The sequence below is a fragment of the Psammomys obesus genome, unplaced genomic scaffold (assembly GCF_907164565.1).
Source record: "Psammomys obesus unplaced genomic scaffold, mPsaObe1.curated_primary_1811, whole genome shotgun sequence".
NCBI classification, from domain to species: Eukaryota; Metazoa; Chordata; class Mammalia; order Rodentia; family Muridae; genus Psammomys; species Psammomys obesus.
Window position 1 is genome coordinate 9,204,471 of NW_026596244.1, and position 20,017 is coordinate 9,224,487.

Below are 20,017 nucleotides of genomic sequence, written 5' to 3' on the forward strand. Positions count from 1 at the left end.
GGTGGGGAAGAACTGGGAGGAGTAGAGGGAGGGAAAATATAACCAGAATATATTGCACTAGAAAAGAATTTATTTTTAGTAAAAGAAAAAAAATGAAAACAAAAAGAACTTAATTTTATAGATCATTTTGATGTGCTATCCTTTGTCTCTCAATGGCTTTTCCATTGAGCACAACAGGATAGAAAAGAGAATGTTAGAAGAAAAAAGTGGGTAAAGGGAATAGTGATAAAGGCAGGAATGGCAGTGAGCACAGTGAAACACATGATATGTTTGGGTGAAAGTGTCTTTATGAAGTTTGTTCCTACACACAGTGAAGACATACGAGAAAAGATTACATTACTCTAGTCGATAAGACTGAGGACTGTGGTGTCATAGACTCGCGAATGCGCGGTCCTGATGGAGATCTCCACTCTGCTTTTTGAACAGTTTGCCCATGAACTAGTTTCTTAGCTTTCCAAGTCTTTTCTGCGTTGCTTCAGAAAACTGTCCTGTGTCCAGTGGACCTGATTCAGGTTGTGCCAGGGTTTGCTCACTGCTCTACATTTCTTAATGGTACCTTACTTCTACGAACAAATGTCGCCACACTGTTACCACCTCCCTGCACCCTTCTTCTCAAGCTACGCTGTAGTAAGTTCAGCAGACTACAGCAACTTCAGGCTTCTTTGAGGATCCAGTTTTAGCATGCACATATGTGTGTGGGTGTTAGTGTGGCTGCACATGGAGGTGCGAGTGTGGGTACATGTGTGGCTGTGTGCATGCCGAGGTCAAAGGTCAGGCACAAGTGTCAATCCTTCGAGCCATCACCGTGTTGGGGTTTTTGTTTTTGTGTATCAATGCTGTTTCCCAGAGGCCAGAAGCTGACCGCGTTGACAAGAGTGGCTGACTAGCAACACCCAGGAAGTCACCTTCCTCCATCTTCCCGTGCTAGGATTACAAATGCATGCAATCATGCCCAACTTTTTAAATCCTAGGTTTTGTGAATCAAACTCAGGTACTCATGCTTCCATGGCAAGCACCTCACCAACTAAACTCTCCCTGGCCTGATTTATTATCTTTAACAGATATCCAATTAAGATAATATTCAAATAAACAAGTCCCCAAACTCTCATTTAATGTATCATTTATCACTAATGCCATTATTTCATTTAACGTATTGATCATTAATGTTGTCTCATTTAATGTATCATTAATTGTTATAATTCTTTACTGTTTTATTTTGAAAAAAACTTTAAAGATTCTTTTCTATTAACTACCTAACTGCATATTATTGGGTTTCAGTACAGGCTGTGGCATGATTATATATCTTTTAAGCACATTTAAATGCTTTCATTAAAATTAATAGTTTGATTCAGCACTCATTAAAAGATAAGAACTCATCAGTCAGTTAAAGCAAAACTCCAAATAATTACTAGTTATTGACATTTCAAATGCTCTATATTAAGACAACTATCTTTGAAATCTATTACTTTTTGTCTTAATTGCTCAATCACAATAATTACAGTGTTATCACTTATTTTGTGATAAACAAGTTTGCATCAGAAACAGTCAACTTTATCAACAAGGAATGACTTAATTGTTTATAAAGTATTTGGTGACAAATTCTACTCATTGTTCATTCAAAATAAGTCATTAATAGTCATTATTTGGAAAATGGATGTTCTCCACAAATTTTCAGTACCAATTAACACTCAAATTAAACTGTTTTTCAAAGACAATAAAACAATTCACAATGGCCAGTTATGTTTCATTAATGGTATTTTAATAGTGAGAACTATTTATCTTTATTTCATGAAGTCACTAGGCAAACACTTCTGTGATTCACTTTTACCTGGTTCTCATATAAGCAATTGTTAACTCATTTGTTCTCTTCACATTGGGATAAAAAACATAATTAGTATGCAAGGAAATAAAAAGACCAACTCTTGTAGCATCTGTCAGCATTATAATTAAATTTCTGTCAATGCTTAGAAACATGGCCCAAAATGATGCCAAATATAGTCTTTTGTGAGACTAGAAGTCTCCCATGAGAGATGCTGGGTTTAAAAATGCTAATTAGGAGCTCTTAGTGTATATTGTAGTGTTTCTTCTCAAAAATGCCATGTTTTCTTATTAAGTAGTATTAAACATTTTATTGGAATTTGTCTTTTTCCACACCTATACCAACTGCTCATTTGTAGTAGAAGCTCTTCACTCAGGACTACTGACATCGGACTGTAAACCCCATGAGGTTGGCATCTTAATCCATTCCTTTTGTAAGAGCAAGAATGTATTGTTCACAGATGATGGCCTGTTCCTCAAAGCACCTTCTTGATTCATCCTATTCACAAGGTGGATGGAAAAACAAGCTGCACCTGGTTCCATTTAGACATGCAATTTCCGTTATCGGGGCTACGTTTTCGGTCTCTGAATTCCCAGAGGCCCCACTTCTGAAGACAATTGCACTGGAGTTTAGTTTGCATACATGAGTTTTCAGGAGAGCAGAAGAAGAAGAAAATAGCAAGGAGCAACCCAGTGGGACAGTATGTCCAGAGAGTGCTTAACATATTTCTACTAAATGCGAAGAGAAAAAGAAATGAAGTCTGCGATAGTTTTTCAGGTCCTAAATCATGTTTCAAGTTTCAAACTTAATTTCCCTCCTATGCATTAATAATCATAAGTTACTAGAAAGAGAAAATAAAACTCACCATCCCTGTCTCAACTGTGGGCCCTAAAACAACAGAGACTGGGTCTCCCTGTCCCATTCAAGAGGAAACCCACGGTGAGGGAAACAATCTGACCTCAGGGCACCCAGCTGATCCCCAGAAAAGATCCTAGGTTCCCCCAGGCTTGAAGTCTGCAGGGCCTAGCCACATGCCTATATGTTTTGTTTACTGGCCAATGAATGCCTTCTGGGTACCTGGAATGAAGCTCCCACTTCAGGTCTTCTGATAGCTCGGAGCCACAGTAACAGCCTGACACCTCTCCAAAGCTCAGCTCTAGGGAGTCTGACCAAACCTTGGGCTCGCTGTTCTCCAAGAAAACACAATGTGTGCCCAGAAAACACAATGTCTAAGCACAGTGTCTTGGCAGCTTTATTCATAATAGCCAGAATCTGGAAAAAACCTACATGTCCCTCAACCAAAAAATGGATGCAGAAATTGTGGTACATTTACACAAATGATTACTACTCAGCTATTAAAAACAAGAAAACAATGAAATTCACAAGCAAATGGATGGAACTAGAAAAGATCATTCTGTGCTTGGTAATCCAGAACCAGAAAGACAGGCATGATATACACTCATTTATAAGCAGACATTAGTCATATAATACATATGCTAGCCATACTACAATCCAGAGACCTAAAGAAGCTAAATAACAAGGAGGAATCTAGTTAAGATGCTTAATTCTCATTCAGAAGGGCAACTAGAATAGACACTGGAAGTGGTTAAAGAGAGGGAACAGTATGGGAGCATACCATAAATGTCCTCTGAAAGACAACAACCAGCTTGGGGTCGAAGCAGATGTAAGACTCACAGCCAAACTTTGGGCAGAGCACAGGCAGTTATAGGAAGGAGTGGGGAAATATAAGGACCTGGAGTGGACAGGAGCTCCATAAGAAGACTAACAGAGCCAACAAATCTGCACCCATGGTGACTGAAGAGATAGATGCACCAACCAAGGACCATGCATGAAGAGGACCTAAACCCCTTGCTCAGATGTAGCAAATAGGCAGCTCAGTCTCCATGTGGGTTCCCTAGTAAGGGGAGCAGGGGCTGTCTCTGACATGGACTCTGTTGCTTGCTCTTTCATCACTTCCCCCTGGTTGGGGATCATTGCCAGGCCACAGAGGAAGAGGATGCAGGCAGTCCTAATGAGACTTGATAGCCTGGGGTCAAATGGTAGGGAAGGAGGGCTCCTCCTTTCTGAAAAATATGGAAGAGGGATGGGGGGAAGAGAGAAGGATGCTGGGACTGGGAGGAAATGAAGGAGGGCACTACAATCAGAATGTAAAGTGAATAAAGTACAAAAATAAAATAAAATGTGGTAGAGCAAAACATTACAAGTTCAATATCTTAGAGATTTGCAGTTTAGATACTTTTACAGGTGAAACTCAAGGTTTCTGTTCACAGGTCTGATTCCTTCAACAGAGTTGTTGAGGACATAATTCCTTCCCCGTCTTTCAGCTTCTGGTAGCCGCCCATATTTCTTAAGTTATGGCCCTCCCTCATACCATTCCAATCCATGCTTCCTCCACCACAGTTATGATGAATGTAGAACAAGCACATGAACACACACAGACAGAGACAGAAACAGAGGTTTTTGTTTTAAAGGAAAAGAGTAGAAAAACCACTTTATCTCTTCTGAGTTTATACCTAAGATAGAAGACAAAATTTAGATGAGAAGTAATAAAAAATTTGAACAAGTATGTCTATTCTTTAAATAAATAAAACTATTTTGGAAACCAATAAAAAATATAAAGAATGGTACAATAAAATTGATTTTGAAGAATGGATTTTAAAAATAGATTTTAAATCTATACATACAGGAAAGATAAAATAATTTTAAAATATCAAAGATGAGCAATTTGAAGGAATTAGAAGTAAGCTCTCTAAGCTGATCCCAAACATGATTTTCCTTTTCTTGACAAGCACAGCTGTGCTGCCCAGAATGATTTGAAGTCTATTATTAAAACAACAAAAAGTCATGCAGCAGAAAGTCATAGAAAGCCTGACAGGACCATGAATTGTAGCATAGCAATAATTCAATATAATTACGAAGCATGCCTAAAAAGAGAAAATGGATTGTATAAGCAGACTTTTATTTCCATGAAGGGGTTCTTGTGTGTTTCTGATGAGACAGTGCGCTCATGCATAGACTTTTACAATCAACTATGATGCCCGATTTTCCACAGTGGGTAATGGTTCACTCTTCATTTAAGAAAAGCCACTGTCTTGGGTAAACAGTAGGGAACAAATAGAAAAATCAACAACCATTGAAAGTGTGACTGTAGGGCATATGCTCCCTAGACACTCTTCTCATGGCTTCAAGTGCTCTTATTTCATTTGGCACAAGTAGCAAGCAGCACAGAAACTGGCAAAAGTGGGAATCGGTCCTTCCAGCAATTTCATAGTGGGGTGGTAATATGTATGTGTTAACCCGTGTGATGTTGCTGTTAATGTCAGCAAATTGCACGTACGGCATTGATAAAGACACCTGATAACAGCGGAATGTAGCAGAGTGCAAGCAAACCACACAGACGCTGGAAGTGGGAACAATAGAGACAGAGTGAGACCACAGAGCAGGCAGACAGGGCACAGGTTCACAGGGCAGGAAACAACCTGGTAAGGATGGATGTGGTTGCAGTGCTTCCTCTACCACACAGCAATGGTTTGCAAATGAGCTGAGATAACTTTTAGTTTAGGCAGCAGCATCCGAAATAAAAACAAATGAAGGAATAACCCGGGAGGCCCCTCCCCTCCCCCTCAGGGCTAAGGGATCTTGACAAGGTGTGCCATGCCAATCTCATGCACTGGAGAGAAGAGTTGCCTCTCCTTTCAGAAGGTGCCCCACATCTGTCTACCACCTGACTAGGGGCTATTAATGTCCTATCCAGCCCCCAGCTCCAGGCCTTGCATTGAGATCTGAAGAAACAACTGCCTGTCTGTCCTGAAAAATCATAAAACGTAGTGAAATGCTAGGCTTCCAAAATGTTAAAGGTTCTTTCATTTCAGCAGACTCTCACAGAGAAGGTTCTAGTCGATTAATTAACATAACCAGAAGGGCAGTGAAGCTGCTGCAGGATGTTAGCACTTTGAGATGTTGTATCCTTTTGCAAAAGTGGAACAAGCAAAAATCCACTATCACTGGGACTTTAGGATACTTGCAAAAAACACTGTCCCTCTGTATGTCAGTCTCCTGTTTGTTAGGTGTCACACAACAGGGACATGAAAGGCTCAAGTTCAAGCCTGTTGGTGATAGCTCACATATTCAACACCACACGATCATGAATACTTAACCAGCAAGCTAATGGAGCTTATCTTTCTGCTTTCCCAACTTCTTGCTTTGGGGAGAGTTTTGTTTCTCTTAGCCGGCTTTTAATAAGCAGCCTCTGATACTATCACTCCTGCCCATATATGAACATGTTCCTGAACAACTCCAAAGTCAGCTCCATCTTTCTGACCACTGTTTATAACAAGTAATGAAGGACTGGTCTGTCTAGCTCCATTGTTTTTCTTAGAAGACATTTTCTTGTGTGTGTGTGTGTGTGTGCTCCTGTTAAGCAACAGAAGTTAGCAAATCTCCAAAATGAGTCTATAAAATAAGACACCCTCAAAAGACACCCTCTAAAATTTTGTAGGTACTTAAGAAGCCAACACTGACGAGTTAGCAGGACAAATCTGCTTGATAAACGCGGTTCAGAGTAAATCATGACACCTGAGTGATGGCATGTGAAAAAAAAAAATCAATGAAGAAAAAGATAATTTACTTAGCTTCTGCCCCCAGACTTTACAGACCTGCTTTTGGAATTAAGAAACATGAAGAGTCAGGATATTTTCAAGAAAAGGCAAATTCTGTAGAGTGGCATTTTACAATTAGCTCTGAGGAAGAACTGTAAAGTACAGCATGGACTTCTGAGACCAAGTAGACCAAACAGAACCCTCAAATTTTCACCTCCTTATTCATATCTTACTCTTGTGAAATGAAAGGCCCACGTAGATAAAACATATTTTAGATCAATGAGCAATACATTTTTCTTCTGTGTGACAAATGACAATATATTTCAGTGGAGTGTTTTTATGATCTATAATGTTATGTCTATGCCATTTAGGTGTGAGACTTGGATTTTATCTCGAAATATTTTAAATCTCTAAAAATATCTAAAACTATGTATCTATTAAATGTGATGAAATGTGTACTTCTATAGCAATAAATGCATCACAATTGTTACTCTGTGTCAAAAAGTAAATGCAACACTCAGGTGTTGTTATTATACAAAAATATAATAGCTGTGCAACTGAAAATAAAGGAGTGGTTACTTTAAATCACCCCTTCTGTGACCCGAGATAGCCTGGAAGCTTATATGATATTCTGGTAGTTCTACTAGCATTACAATCAAACCCTCTAGCATCACTTAAAAATTAAATATCTCAAAAAAATAAAATAATACAACAAAGGAAAATGGTTTTTTCTCCCACCTAAGTACTATTTCAGTATTTTATCGAAAAGAGAAGACACTACCTGATCATCTAAAATCATAAACACAGTAAACTTTGTTGAAGCACTTTTGTTGTTGTTGTCGGGAGAGGGTTAGTATTTGAGATAGCCTTGCGTGTTCTGGACTTGCTTTGCAGAACACAGTGAGATCACTCAGCGAACACTCAGAGATCTGCCTGCCTCTGCCTCCACAGTGCCGGGATCACCGGCATGTGCTACTGTGCCTGGCTCGTTGAAGCACTTTTTAAGAAGTGAGTTGGGACCCTCTATAGGAGTCTCCTCTATAGGAGACTCCCATTGTGTTTCCTGTCTTTCACCACATCTGGTGTCTATCAGGATTGCCATTCTGAATGAGATTTAAGCATCCTCCCTAAGGTTCTCCTTAGTGTTTAGCATCTTTAAGTCTGTAGATAGCTATCCTATATTACATGGTTAATATCCACTTATAAGTGAGTGTATACCCAAGCCTGTCTTTCTGGGTCTGTGTTACCTCACTCAGGATGATTTTTTCTAGTTCCCACCATTTGCCTGACATTTTCGTGATTTCCTTGTTTTTAATAGTTGAGCAGTATTCCATTGTGAAGATGTAGCACAATTTCTGTATCCATGCCTCCGTTGAGGGACATCTAGGTTGTTTCCAGATTCTGGCTATTATGAATAAAGCTGTTATGAACAAACATAGTTGAGCAAATGTTCTTACTGAATGGTGGGGCATCTTTTGGGTATATGTCCAGGAGTGGTATAGCTGGATCTTGAGGTAGTGCTATTCCTAATTTTCTGAAAAAAGTGTCAGATTGATTTCCAAAGTCATTGTACAATTTCACACTCCCACCCAACAGGGTATCAAAGCAGATGCTGAGACTCAGGGCCAAACTTTGGGAAGAGTCCAGGGAGTCTTATGGAGGAAGAGAGGGATGGGATTACAGCAATATGGAGGGAACAGGAAACCAACAAGGAAACCAGTAAAACTAGAAGAACTGAGCCCAGGGGGTCCTGCAGAGTCTGATGCACCAATGGAGGACAATGCATAGAGAGGACCTAGACCCCCTGCTTCGATGTGGCCTATTGGCAGCTGCCTATTGGCAGCTCCCCTCTAAGTGAGAGATGCAGGGGCTGCCTCCATCATGAACTCAGTTGACTGTTCTCTGATCACTCATTCCTGATGGTGCAGCCTTGCCATGCCACAAGGAAGAGGAACCAAGCAGTACTGATGAGACTTAACAAGCTATAGGCAGATGGCAATAGTGGAGAACTCCCTCTCTCAGTGGACTAGGGGAGGGAGATGAGGGAAAGAGGGAGAGAAGATGGGACTGGGGGGTTGAGGGAGGGGTCTTCAATTGGGATAATTGAATAAATTGTGAAGAATAAAATAAAAATAAAAAAAGAATAGCCCCCCAAAAGTGTATGGGGATATCAATTATATTACTTATTGTTCAAATAATCTAAAGGAAACAAATTTCTGTTTTCTTTAAGATCACAGGCACTGCTCCCTCTTCTTTCTCTGTGCTTGCTACTTTACCAGGAATTTCTATTTTATGAAAATAAATTCTCCCTTTTGGTTATTCCAATTCTCTCAAAATTAGCATAACAGAGAACGGAAGAATCTTAAAGCATCATCTGAAAATTTATACATCTAAAAAATAAAAAGAAAAGGTTTCCTAAGATTTTTAGTTACTTCATATAGGCTGGTGAATGGCTCAATGGGGACCTTTTTAAATGGCTTCTTGGGGGCTGCTGATATGGCTCACTCTATAAAGTGTTTGCCATGAAAACGAAGACTTCAGCTCCTGAAAATATGCACATAGAAAGCCAGATATGGTGGTCCACACCTGTAATCCCAGAGCTGGGGAGGTGGAGACCATAGCATCCCTGGGGATCCGCTTTCAGCCAGTCTAGCCGAAATCAGTGAGTTTCAGGTTCAGTGAGAGCTCAGAAAGGAAGGGGAAAGTAACTGAGGGAGACAGCAGATGTTGACTCCTGTCCACAGGCATGTGCGTGCCCACACTCACATGTGCTCAGGGAGTGACAGGGAGCCAGAGGGAGAGAGACAGAGACAGAGACAGAGGGACACAGAGAGAGACTGTGAGAGAGAGACAGAGAGAGACAAAGATAGAGACAAGAGTTTAGAGAGAAAGTGTTTCCTATAAAAGCAGTTTTTCAGGGTGACTGCATATTTCCTAAGCCTGAAAGTTTCAAGGCTGAATTTGAATTGCAAAATGACATACTGTTGAAAGCTCTTGTTTAACACAACTTGGGAACTTGTAATTTTCCATGCTAACATGCATCCATTTTTCTGCACAGTCACTTCTTTTTTTTTAAGTTTTGATGGTTTATATGTCCTCTGACTGAAAGTTTGAGAATTATATATATGAAATTATCATCTTACCATTGTTGTCTCTTGAATGGATCCAAAACTATTAATAAAAATGTTGACTACTACATCGACAGGAATACCTATAAAGAAAAATTAAGGAAAAATTTAGCATCTGCAAAAATCTTGTTCAGAATTATTCCATGGTATACATATTTAATTTTTGTATTTTTAAATGTACGTTTAGATGCAAAAATCTTTGTTAATATGTAATATTATTAATATGCTGATATAGCATTTCACAATTGCTATCAATTTTACTTTCTGAATAGAAATAGTAATACAAATAAAACCCAACTTCAGTTACATTTAGTGGTATGCATTATTGAGAAATATTTCTGTTTTGAGTTGCACAAACTCTGGAATATATGTTTTAACTGCCAACTGCATAATTTAATTGGTCTACTCACTAAAGTTTTCTGTAAAATTCACTTTTAAAATCATTTAACTTTTTGCAGTTTTTCATCGTTTCAAATCTTTAAATTAATTGCTATACCAGTATTCAACAGATTTTTACTTATAATTGCTATATTTCCATTTTATTTCATGAAAGCGCAAAGCTAATCAGACCTATAATAGAGCCATTATAAAGATTTCTGTCTGACCTGTTGGAAAATAATTTGAAAGTTCATGGAGTGAGAACCGAGGTATAATGTTGCAACTTTCTTTCTTTTCTACCTCATTGTGCCTATCAAAGGGAACATGTGACTGTAGCCTTCAGCCTTCTAAGCACTGCTGATGAGAAACAGGTGTGAATCCATGCCTGCTCAGCCCGTGACAGCCCAGACTGCGGCTGCTGTGGAGAATGCCTGCACAGGCTCCGTAATGAACAGAATCTCTGTTTTACAAAATAGCTGCAGAACTCTAGTTGACTAGAAGCAGCTGCAAGTTTTTTTTTTTTTTTTTCCCACAAAGGGGAAAAAAGTATCAAGCCTTAGAATGCTAATAGTATGTACATTAATGTCTGTCCTTTCCCAACAAGGACGATTACAGTCTTCCAAGGGGGCGTGCTTCATGTAGAGTCTCTGACTTTAACAAGAAGTTTACAAAAAAAAAAAAAAAAAACAAAACAACAAAACAAAAAAGAAACCCAACAACTCTGCAACAATAATGCCATCTGGTCATGAAGCCTTTTATTTTAACCATGGCTTTATTTTTCCTTAAAATTTGTGACAAGTGGTAATATTTTGCTGAAATGCTAACTTTTGTTCTGAAACTTTTTATTCATAAAGTTAACATGTTTTTAAAAATAAGTCAGCTGTCTTTTTTCAGCAAAATAACAGAGGGAGGGTATTTTCTATGAATATAAAAAAAACTAATGAAAGGTAATTTATATACTTTCAGAACTGTTCGTTTTTCCTGAGTAAATGGTGCTGTACGAATTATTAACTGTTATGTCTATTACTGAACACCACATCAATGTCAGGAGGCTAAACTTTAAATCACCAAGATTAGGGATACATAGCACTGAGAAAATTGCCCTCAAAGGTCAGCCTATTAATTCACAGCATATACCTTTTCACTTTTTTTTTCATCTGGTTACTATCTAAAACTATGAGAATTAATATTTTTCCTAATAACAAAAATGTATTTCAAACATTGCAGGATAGTTGAGTGCTAACTTGAAATTCTGTTCTTTGGTGCATTAGGAACACAGTATTATATAGGCAGGATTAAATTTTAGGCTATGAAGGCTGAAGGGGATTCGTGCGGAGCACCACGACAACAAACCTTTGAAATTTGGTCTGATCCTGGGGTCATAACTGACCAGCAGCCTGTTCAGGATATTACTGGTGGAGTTGGGGGGCACACGCGCCAGGTCCTCTGGTGACTGCTGACTAAACAAGAGAAGAGAGAGAAGCCAAGAAGTATTAAAAAACAGCAAACAACAGAAAGCAGTCATTTTCCTCAGGAGAACTGGCTTGGCTCTCTTAAGACAAATACACAACTCCACCAAGATATTTCCAAGTTGAAGTAAAAAAGAGTCACAAACACTGGTGGAGCCCAAGTCATCTGAGCAAAACTAGAAGCAAACAAGAGTGTTTTAGCATTTAATTTTACTGACTGCATGAAGCCGTATTGTAAAAACGCCATCCAGGTTACCTCCCATTCAGTGAAACCAAGGAGATTTCTAACCTCCAATCAAATGTGCACAAGTCAGTGAGAGAGCAAACTACAGTTTGGGTTTATTTTTGTTTGTTTGTTTTAACAATGCATATCATTAGCTTGTACACAAGCAAAGGAGAGTGTAAATGTAAAGCTAATGGGGCCAGAGAGACAGGTAAGGATCCATAGGACAATCAGGCTTTTCAGGAAATGTTATTCCTAGGCAACAATGGCATATTTTTCTTCAAAATTAAATCATGGCTGCATTTAACCCAGCGTAGAAATGGGTTAAATGCAGACTCGCTACTGACCAATCAATGAAGCAAACAAATCACCAACAAAAACCTGCGGCATATTTCCCATACATGTTTGTGATACGCTCTTTATTTGGAAGAGAGGAGACTGCCATGTTTTTCCAGTTGCTGTTAGCTAATTATTAACTAGATGCCATTCTGGTCTTACAAATGATGGTGAGTCGTGGCTAGATTGACAGTTTAACAGAACATTTCAACTTCCTTGGTTGCCAAGGGGAAATACTATGTTGTTTCTGTTTGTTTTGCTATACCACTCATGAAGTTTTATCATACAGTCATTTTAACCCAGTAACAAAACTGAAACACACAAACAGGGAAAAAACAAAACAAAACTCTATAATGATCTAATGATCACAAGAAAGATTAAACGGATATATCTGGTATTGTGTAACGTGCTGATTTTCTGATAAATGACATTAATTGATGTGAAACAAACTCTGATGCAGCTGGTTAAACTTTTTATCACAACTAAAATACCTACTAGCCATCCCTGCTGTGAGGCAAGGAGACCATGAGAGGAGAAACGTTAAGACAGCACAAGTTTGGAAAGAGCTAAAATAACTATAAATTCCTACAGACAATTTTTTTCAGATAGAAATCATTCTGAGTGAAATACATTAAACAACAGATGAAAACCAATTAGTGAAATTTCCCGAAGTGTAAGAGATTGCATAGATTTTTTAAATTGCTTCTCATGGCCTTATCAACTCCAATATCACACCTCCAAGGGATCTGAGCACTGGTAATGAGATTTTCTATTTCACTGCAGGTAAAATTGTAACCTCCTTAGGGCCAATTGTCATCTCTTATCACAAGATCAGATACTCTAAAGAGAATAAGGGTATGAAGAGAAATTGGATATTAGGATGCAAATTAGTGTTCAATCTTATCTATTGATTTTCTTATTCAAGGAAGGAAAATGGAATTAATTATGAAATATACTTTATTGAATCAATTAAGAACTGCTATTATTGTGTCTCTTGATATAATATCTTTACAATTACATTCCTTCAGAGCAAAGAAAAGAGAGCATAAGGAAAATTAACTTTAATTGTATAGTTTGGAACTTTCAGGACATTTTGCTTCTTCTTTGCCATAAACTATGCCAATCAAATCCAAATTCCAGCTCTTGCACTATCATACTGTACCCTTTCTCTGTCTACTGCTACAGAATCTGCCCCATACATTCAATGTTATAACTCCTCTTTCTAATTGTACCAATCTAAACCTAAGTTGTCTCTAAAATTACCTTAACCTCCATCTCTTTTTAAAAGTATGCCTCAGCCGTGCAACCATGGAAATACAAACTAATAAATGCACCTTTTGATGACACTTTTGTAGCTTTCATCCGTATCTATTTATAGAGTACCAGCTAGATACAATACAGAAGCCATGATTACTAAGGAATCCTGGCTTCTAACCTGGAGTTTCCTGTACTGCCACTAAATGCACATAGGATTTATGACTTTCTACTTGCACCGACCAGCTCAGATTGATATTCCACAATGGAATAGGTAATGCAGCAATAACCCACGTATCTATGTCAGTCTTTCAACTGAAAAACATATTATGACTTGATTAAACAGAAAGGCTATTTATCTAATCTCTAGGCTATTTTTCAGTTCGGAGAAAGAAAAAAAAAAGATTGGTGATAACTGGTCAAATTTGGTGGTTTATCAGCAGCTCCACAAAAAATAATAATGATAATAATAATGAAAACAGTAGTATGATATATAAATAAATACTTAAAATGTCACATTTCTGGCATCATCTATTAGTTGACTTCTCATCCCATGGGAAACCTGGCATGATATAAGTGAAATATTATCTACCTTCTCGTTCCCATTGTCAAAGCCAAATGTTAACATTTGACTTTAATATTGTAAATGCTTAGACTTTAACTTACAGAATCAAGGAGAGCTTCTCTCCATGAAACACAATAAAGTTTCCAAGGAATCCAGCAGAGGAAGTTAGTTTTATGGAGTGTAAATAAATAAATAGCCCAACCAGGAATGGTGGCACGTAGGAGGCTGAGGAACAATGATCACCTTGAGTTTGAAGCCAGCCTGAGTATCAATGCCCTAAGTTAGATTAGGCTACAGATCCTTTTCTCAAAAACAAAACAAAACACCAAACCAACAACAATGCACCAACCAACCAACCAACCAACCAACCAATCAAAATCAATGAGAACTGGTCAGCTAACCCTGTTACTTTCTTTGAAAGAGACACAGAAACAGAAGCAAGAAAAACAACTTGTCAATATCAGGTTACTCTGCATAACCTTGCTGTGTAAGGAGCAGGAAGGAGGAGGCCCACCATCATGCCAATTGAAACCAGTCAATGAAGTTGGAAATTACTTCTCAAAGCCGATTTCTCAAGGTAAAACATGCCTCAGAGCTTCGGCTTGGCAATGTGGGCTTAGCCTGCACAGTGAACATCACTCTGATGTTTTCACTGGTCCAAAGCAACACCCTGCAATAGCTTCTGTGAACACTGTCCACACTTCAGGGTACATATGCTACACCCAGGGATTTATTGCTCTTACCAATCATTTTCGTAAATCAGCACTAAAAAGAAGAACTAGATTCTTCTGAATTTTATTATTGTCACATGGTAGTTATTCCCAAATGCTTCCATTTTCCCCTTAGAGTTAAAAGAAAGTGCTGCTTTAAAAAAACAAAAGCAATATCCATTTAAAAAAAAATCACTTGAAAATCAACTACACACACACACATGTGCACACACCAAAGAATATACCAAATCTTTTCAGTCCTCTTCTCCTCCTTTATTTGTGTCAATACAATTTGACCTGAATGCTTAATAAGGAGTTCATCTTCTTATGTTAGAAATTCAGAAACCTTTTAAAATGTAAAGAAGTCACATGCAGCTTGTATTTATAGGTATGAATCCATGTTTTCATACTGATATAAATTTAGTAACAATTTTTGCAACATTCCAATGTTAAGATTCCGTAAGAATACTGTCTACTAATTTAGAGGGATCAGATGCTGCAGCTGCTTTCTCCAACAAAGAGTATGCAATGTGCGTGTAACATATTTGATTATTTATATAGTAACACACACATATACACATACACACATAATTTGCAAAGTGTGTTATTAGTGATTTCAAGTGGAACAAAATTAGCAATGGCTTCAGTAGTAGAGTGTTCAATGTTTTATCCATTTAAATAGTTTATTTCAGTTTTTTTTAACAATTCTAATAAATTACAAAAAACAAGATTCATTTCTTAGAAATATGATATTAAGAAAATAACTTACTCAAAAACAAAGTGATCAAATGATCTAGAAATTCTGCCTTATATAACAAGCCTTTTAAAATCATTCCTGTATTTTTCACTTGTCTAAATGTGAACCAATGTTTCATTACTAACATGGAAAGTTATGTAAAGAATGTGTCAGGCTATATGGCTGTATGAGGTAATGCTTTACAGTGCTCAAAGAAAAATACAGAAATCTCTTTCTAAACATAGGCTTGACTTGCCATCAGTGTAGGATAATCTTATCATTTCATGACAGTTCTAAAGCTGATCAATGAAAAACAGGTATGCGTGAGCACATTGCCTCAGTTTTTCTCAAATTGCGATTCTATGTCCAATGGAATGCCTAACTTTTCCATAGTGTGAAAAACACAGGTTAAAGGGTTTCTCAGCCTGAAAGCACCATCAGTGAGAAATCTAGAGCAGATGCAGCTCTACACATGACCTCACTCAAGCTCAAACATGAAGGGGAAAGAGCACAGATAGGCAGAGGCTGTGGTGTTTCTACTCTTTGTGGGGTGAGGCCAAGTGTTCAAATGTCTGAGCCTATGGGGGCATTTTTCATTAAAATTTCCACACATTTTAGAAGAAGAAAAGAAAAAGAAAAAAGAAAAGAAAAAGAAAAAAAAATAAGTTCCACATATCTCCCATCCCTCTACTACCCATCCCTGCTCTCCCCATACTTGATCCCCTGGAAACAGATGCAGAGACCCACAGCCAAAAAAATAGGCTGAACTCAAGAAATCTTGTGGAAGAGTGGGAGGAAGGATTGAGGCATCCAGAGAGGAAAAGGACATCAGCAGAAGACCTACAGAGGAAGTTAATCTAGGCCCATGTTGGCTCACAGAAACTGAGCCACCAGCCAACATGAGTAGGGCTGGACCTAGGTGCCCTCCATACATGTAGCAGATGTGTAGCTTGGTCTTCATGTGGGTCCCCTAACAATTGGAGCAGGAGCTCTTTGACTCTGCTGCCTGCCTTTGGATCCCTTTCCCCTAGCTGGGCTATCTTCTCTGGCCTGGGTGGGAGAAGAAGTGGTTAGCCCTGCTTTGATTGATGTGCCAGAGTGGGTTGGCACTCTTCTCTGAAGAGGAGGGAAGTTGGTGGAAGCGGGTGTGATGGTGGGACCAGGAGAAGAAAAGGGAAGGGTATGGACCAGTCTGTAACTTGATTAAATAAATTAATTAATGAAGAAAAATGTATCATGTATCTACATTGTGTTTAAGCAACTATAGAAATGACCTCAAACTCAAAATTAAAGAGCAAACCTTTAGGTATTTAATAGGTATTTAAGAGAGTATTTAGTGTTTACACAGAACTAGGAAGCTAGGAAACTCAGGGGTTAAGAAATTTACAAGAGCCAGAGATGAAAAGCACCCGCAGCTGGTATTTGTTAATAGAAAAGGCTTGGCTCTTACAGAGAGATGTCTCAATCAGTTACAGAACAGCTGGGAAAATTTCATCCAGTTGTTGAAAGGCTTACTGACAATATTTCTGTGTACCTAGAAACCACTGAAAACCAAGTCTCCCAACTTCACAGTGATGACCTTTCTACAGGGACTGTCAGGTCAGAAAGATAATAATCAGTCAGTAAATCTCTTGACATCATGTTCATCTGCTTTAGTCAGAGAAAGGACAGGCCATTGATAATCATTTGTGCTCAGTGGCTTCGACGGAGCACTCTTGATAAACTGGCAAAATTTATTTCTGGCATGTTTAGACCAAACCAGCAATCAACATCTTAAACTTTCAATATCACATTGATATTCTGAGCCACATGAAGAAAATGACTGGTGTTGGCTATAAAACTGCAAATTTTCTTGAAGTACCAGGGCCGAAGGTGTTCATAATCTCCAAATATTTTCAGCCAAAATATTTTTAAAATGCATTAAAAGTCGAAGATTTTAAAAGAGGATCAGAGACCTACCAGATAGTTGTTGAACAGCATGCCAAGGTGGAAAGGACCCCACACAGTGATGCTGTGATCAGTCAGGGCTCATTTCAGAAGCAGTGTCGCTGTTGAGTTGTCAGTATCATATTCCATCACATAATTCAAAAATGAGGACTAGGGAGTTACCGTGTGTTGACCCCAGTGATTAATACATTTATGAAATGCCTTCAAACGACAGTGAGTCTGAAGTGCCTCTACTTCTGTGGGCTTCTGCTACATCAGAATACTGAGAGGTGCTAACACATCCCTAACGACAATCAATCCACAGAACCCTTAGCAACTTGACGCTCTGGAAAACACAGCTATAAAATGACACACACCCACATGGAATCCAAGAAAAAGAAACAAATGCAGACAGTTTGCTGAGCATAAAAACAAAAAGCATAAGAACTGGGGATGGGTCAGTGAGAAGGCTCACAGAACAGAAGCACTTGCCTTTCCAGCCTGGTGAAGTGAGTTCAATTCCTAGAATCCATACAAAAGTGGAAGAAGAGAACCGACTCAACAAAATTGTCCTCTACCTTTCACACATGATGTGGCATGAACCCCACACACTCTATGAGTACACACAATATTGAAAAATAAAACTTTAAATGAAAATCAACGGAGACTCTTCACTGGGGAATTCACACTTCCTAAAGCAAATGATACTAATCTATCCTCCACACAATCTATTTATCGCCTAGGGATGGTGACCAAGAAATCTTTGACAAATTTTCAGGATGAAAATATTACCTAAAGACAAAAGGGAGTTGTTTCAAGGGCAAGAAAGGATGAGCTGACATGGCAGCTTTCAGACATTAACCTTTATTTCTTAAGAACAAATCCAAGAGACCCCTTTGAATCCAGGAGATAATTTAGCTCCTAGCAGGCAGCTACACTCCGTGTCTCGCTGTGAACATCATACATAAATGCCAGTGGCTATTGTTAGCCAGCTAGCCAGAATGATTATTCACACTATTTGATCATCAACTAAGACATGAAGGGACCCTGCTATGAGAAAACAGTTTCTAATTATTTATGAACTACTTGAAGAGACCTCAAAAGAATGCTTGCCTTAGCAGAAAAGGACGTGTGTGTGCTTGTGTGTGTGTGTGTGTGTGTGTGTGTGTGTGCATGTGTGCAGATGCCCATGCATGCATACATGTGTGGAGATCACAGGTTGGTGTTGGATATCTACCTGTATAACTTTCCAACTATACAAACATACACACGGATAGGAAAGGAAGGGAAAGAAAGAGGGGAGCAGAGAGAGAGAGAGGAAAGACTGACTGATTGATAACAGTGGATTAGGGTGCATGGTGGTGAAGCTTCAGGATGCTCCTGTCTTTGCCTCCAAGCTTTGGTGTTACAGGTTTATGTTACCACACATGTTTTTAATATGGGTGTTAGAGATTTGAACTCAGATGGCCATTCTTGCAGATTTCTACAGGATAAGCAATCGTGTTCAGGAAAAACGACCTAAAATGTGAAAGAATCGTTACTGTTCTCAGATTGGCAGTTTCTTCCGCTCTCTGTGATTAATCGCTAATAAGAAATAACAGAAATTCATTGTACACTGTTTTAGATGTGGAATATGGTAAATGGTTACAAGCAGCACATCTTCACATAAAGCAGAAAGCTACCTATAACAAGCAGCACTGCCAAAAATTATATATTTCAATTATTTACATAGCTATCGCTTATATATTTCCAATAAAGAGAGAACCATGTTTTTGTTTTTCTTTTAAGCATGAAATAGCTTGGGTTTTATTTCATTGGTTTTGTTTTGTTGTTACTGTTGCTTGTTTTTGTTTTGTTTTGAGATGAGGATCGCAATGTGTTGTCCAGGTTAATCGCAAACTCACAATCTTTCTACCTTAGCCACCCAGCTACTAGGATTCTGGGCCTGGGCTCACCTAGAACGATAAGCTAAGAAGCCTGGTTTTTCTTCCCCCTGTGGACACACATGTACATGACAGCCTATGCACTAGCGAAAAACCTTGCTGCTTGTCCAAGTTCTCCTACATCTCAAGCCGCTGAGAAATCTTGCGGTGTGACTAGTAGGAAAAGGAGAGAAATATTTTCGTCATAGTCCTTATCCTATGGGCATGCTCAACAGGAAATTCCCAGCTCAGCATCTCCCTGTGAAACAATGGAGGTAGATGAGGTACCTAATATTCTACCTTGTTTAGTGCTATCTGAGAGAGAACCTGACTCTCTGTCCTGAAAACTGATGAAGCTCTGCTAGGGTAGTTTCCTGTCAGACACAGAGGAGGCATGCAAACTTGCCACAACCCAGAGGAGTGAGCACAATAAGCTCAGAGTTAGGCTTGCTCTCGGCAGGGAACAGCGGAACCACACGTTTCACAACACCATGATGTCTGGAGTTCCCAAAGGACTAGATTTTAAGTGATTTGCCTCAGAGCACGGACATGGACCAGCATTCCTAAGCCGCTGACCAGAGTCGGCACTAAACAAAAGCCTGCTTCTAACTCAACGCAGAGCAAGCAAGTAAAACCAGGGGCTCAATTGTCCCCGAGGTGGGAAGGACTCAGATGTAGCTTCCCAACTTCTCTAAGAACCAAGGGACTAGCTTCTGGCCTGCCTATCACAAAAGACAAAGAGGACATAACACTCCCCATACTTGGGAATCAATAAGAAAAAACACTGTGGTTTTTGCGTTACCATGAAGGTTGAAACACCTGCAGAACAGTACACAGGTTGACTGAGCAAGGCCCTCTCTTGCATGAGGTCAGTACACAAAGCAAGAAAAGACAGGCATTTTCTGCTACCCAGATACCAACGCAGATTCATG

At 38.8% G+C, this 20,017-nt stretch overlaps 1 protein-coding gene across 3 annotated transcripts in view; it reads right to left on the reverse strand.

The window, feature by feature from the left end:
• Glrb (glycine receptor beta) overlaps positions 1–20,017 on the reverse strand; it is a 67,004-nt gene that overhangs the window by 23,751 nt on the left and 23,236 nt on the right. For all 3 annotated transcript variants that reach the window (XM_055596610.1, XM_055596609.1, XM_055596611.1), the window contains exons 3-4: positions 11,298–11,404; positions 9,582–9,649 (exon numbers count right to left, since the gene is read on the reverse strand). In XM_055596610.1, coding sequence (XP_055452585.1) covers positions 9,582–9,649; positions 11,298–11,404 — 175 coding nt within the window. The remainder of the gene's footprint in view (positions 1–9,581; positions 9,650–11,297; positions 11,405–20,017) is intronic.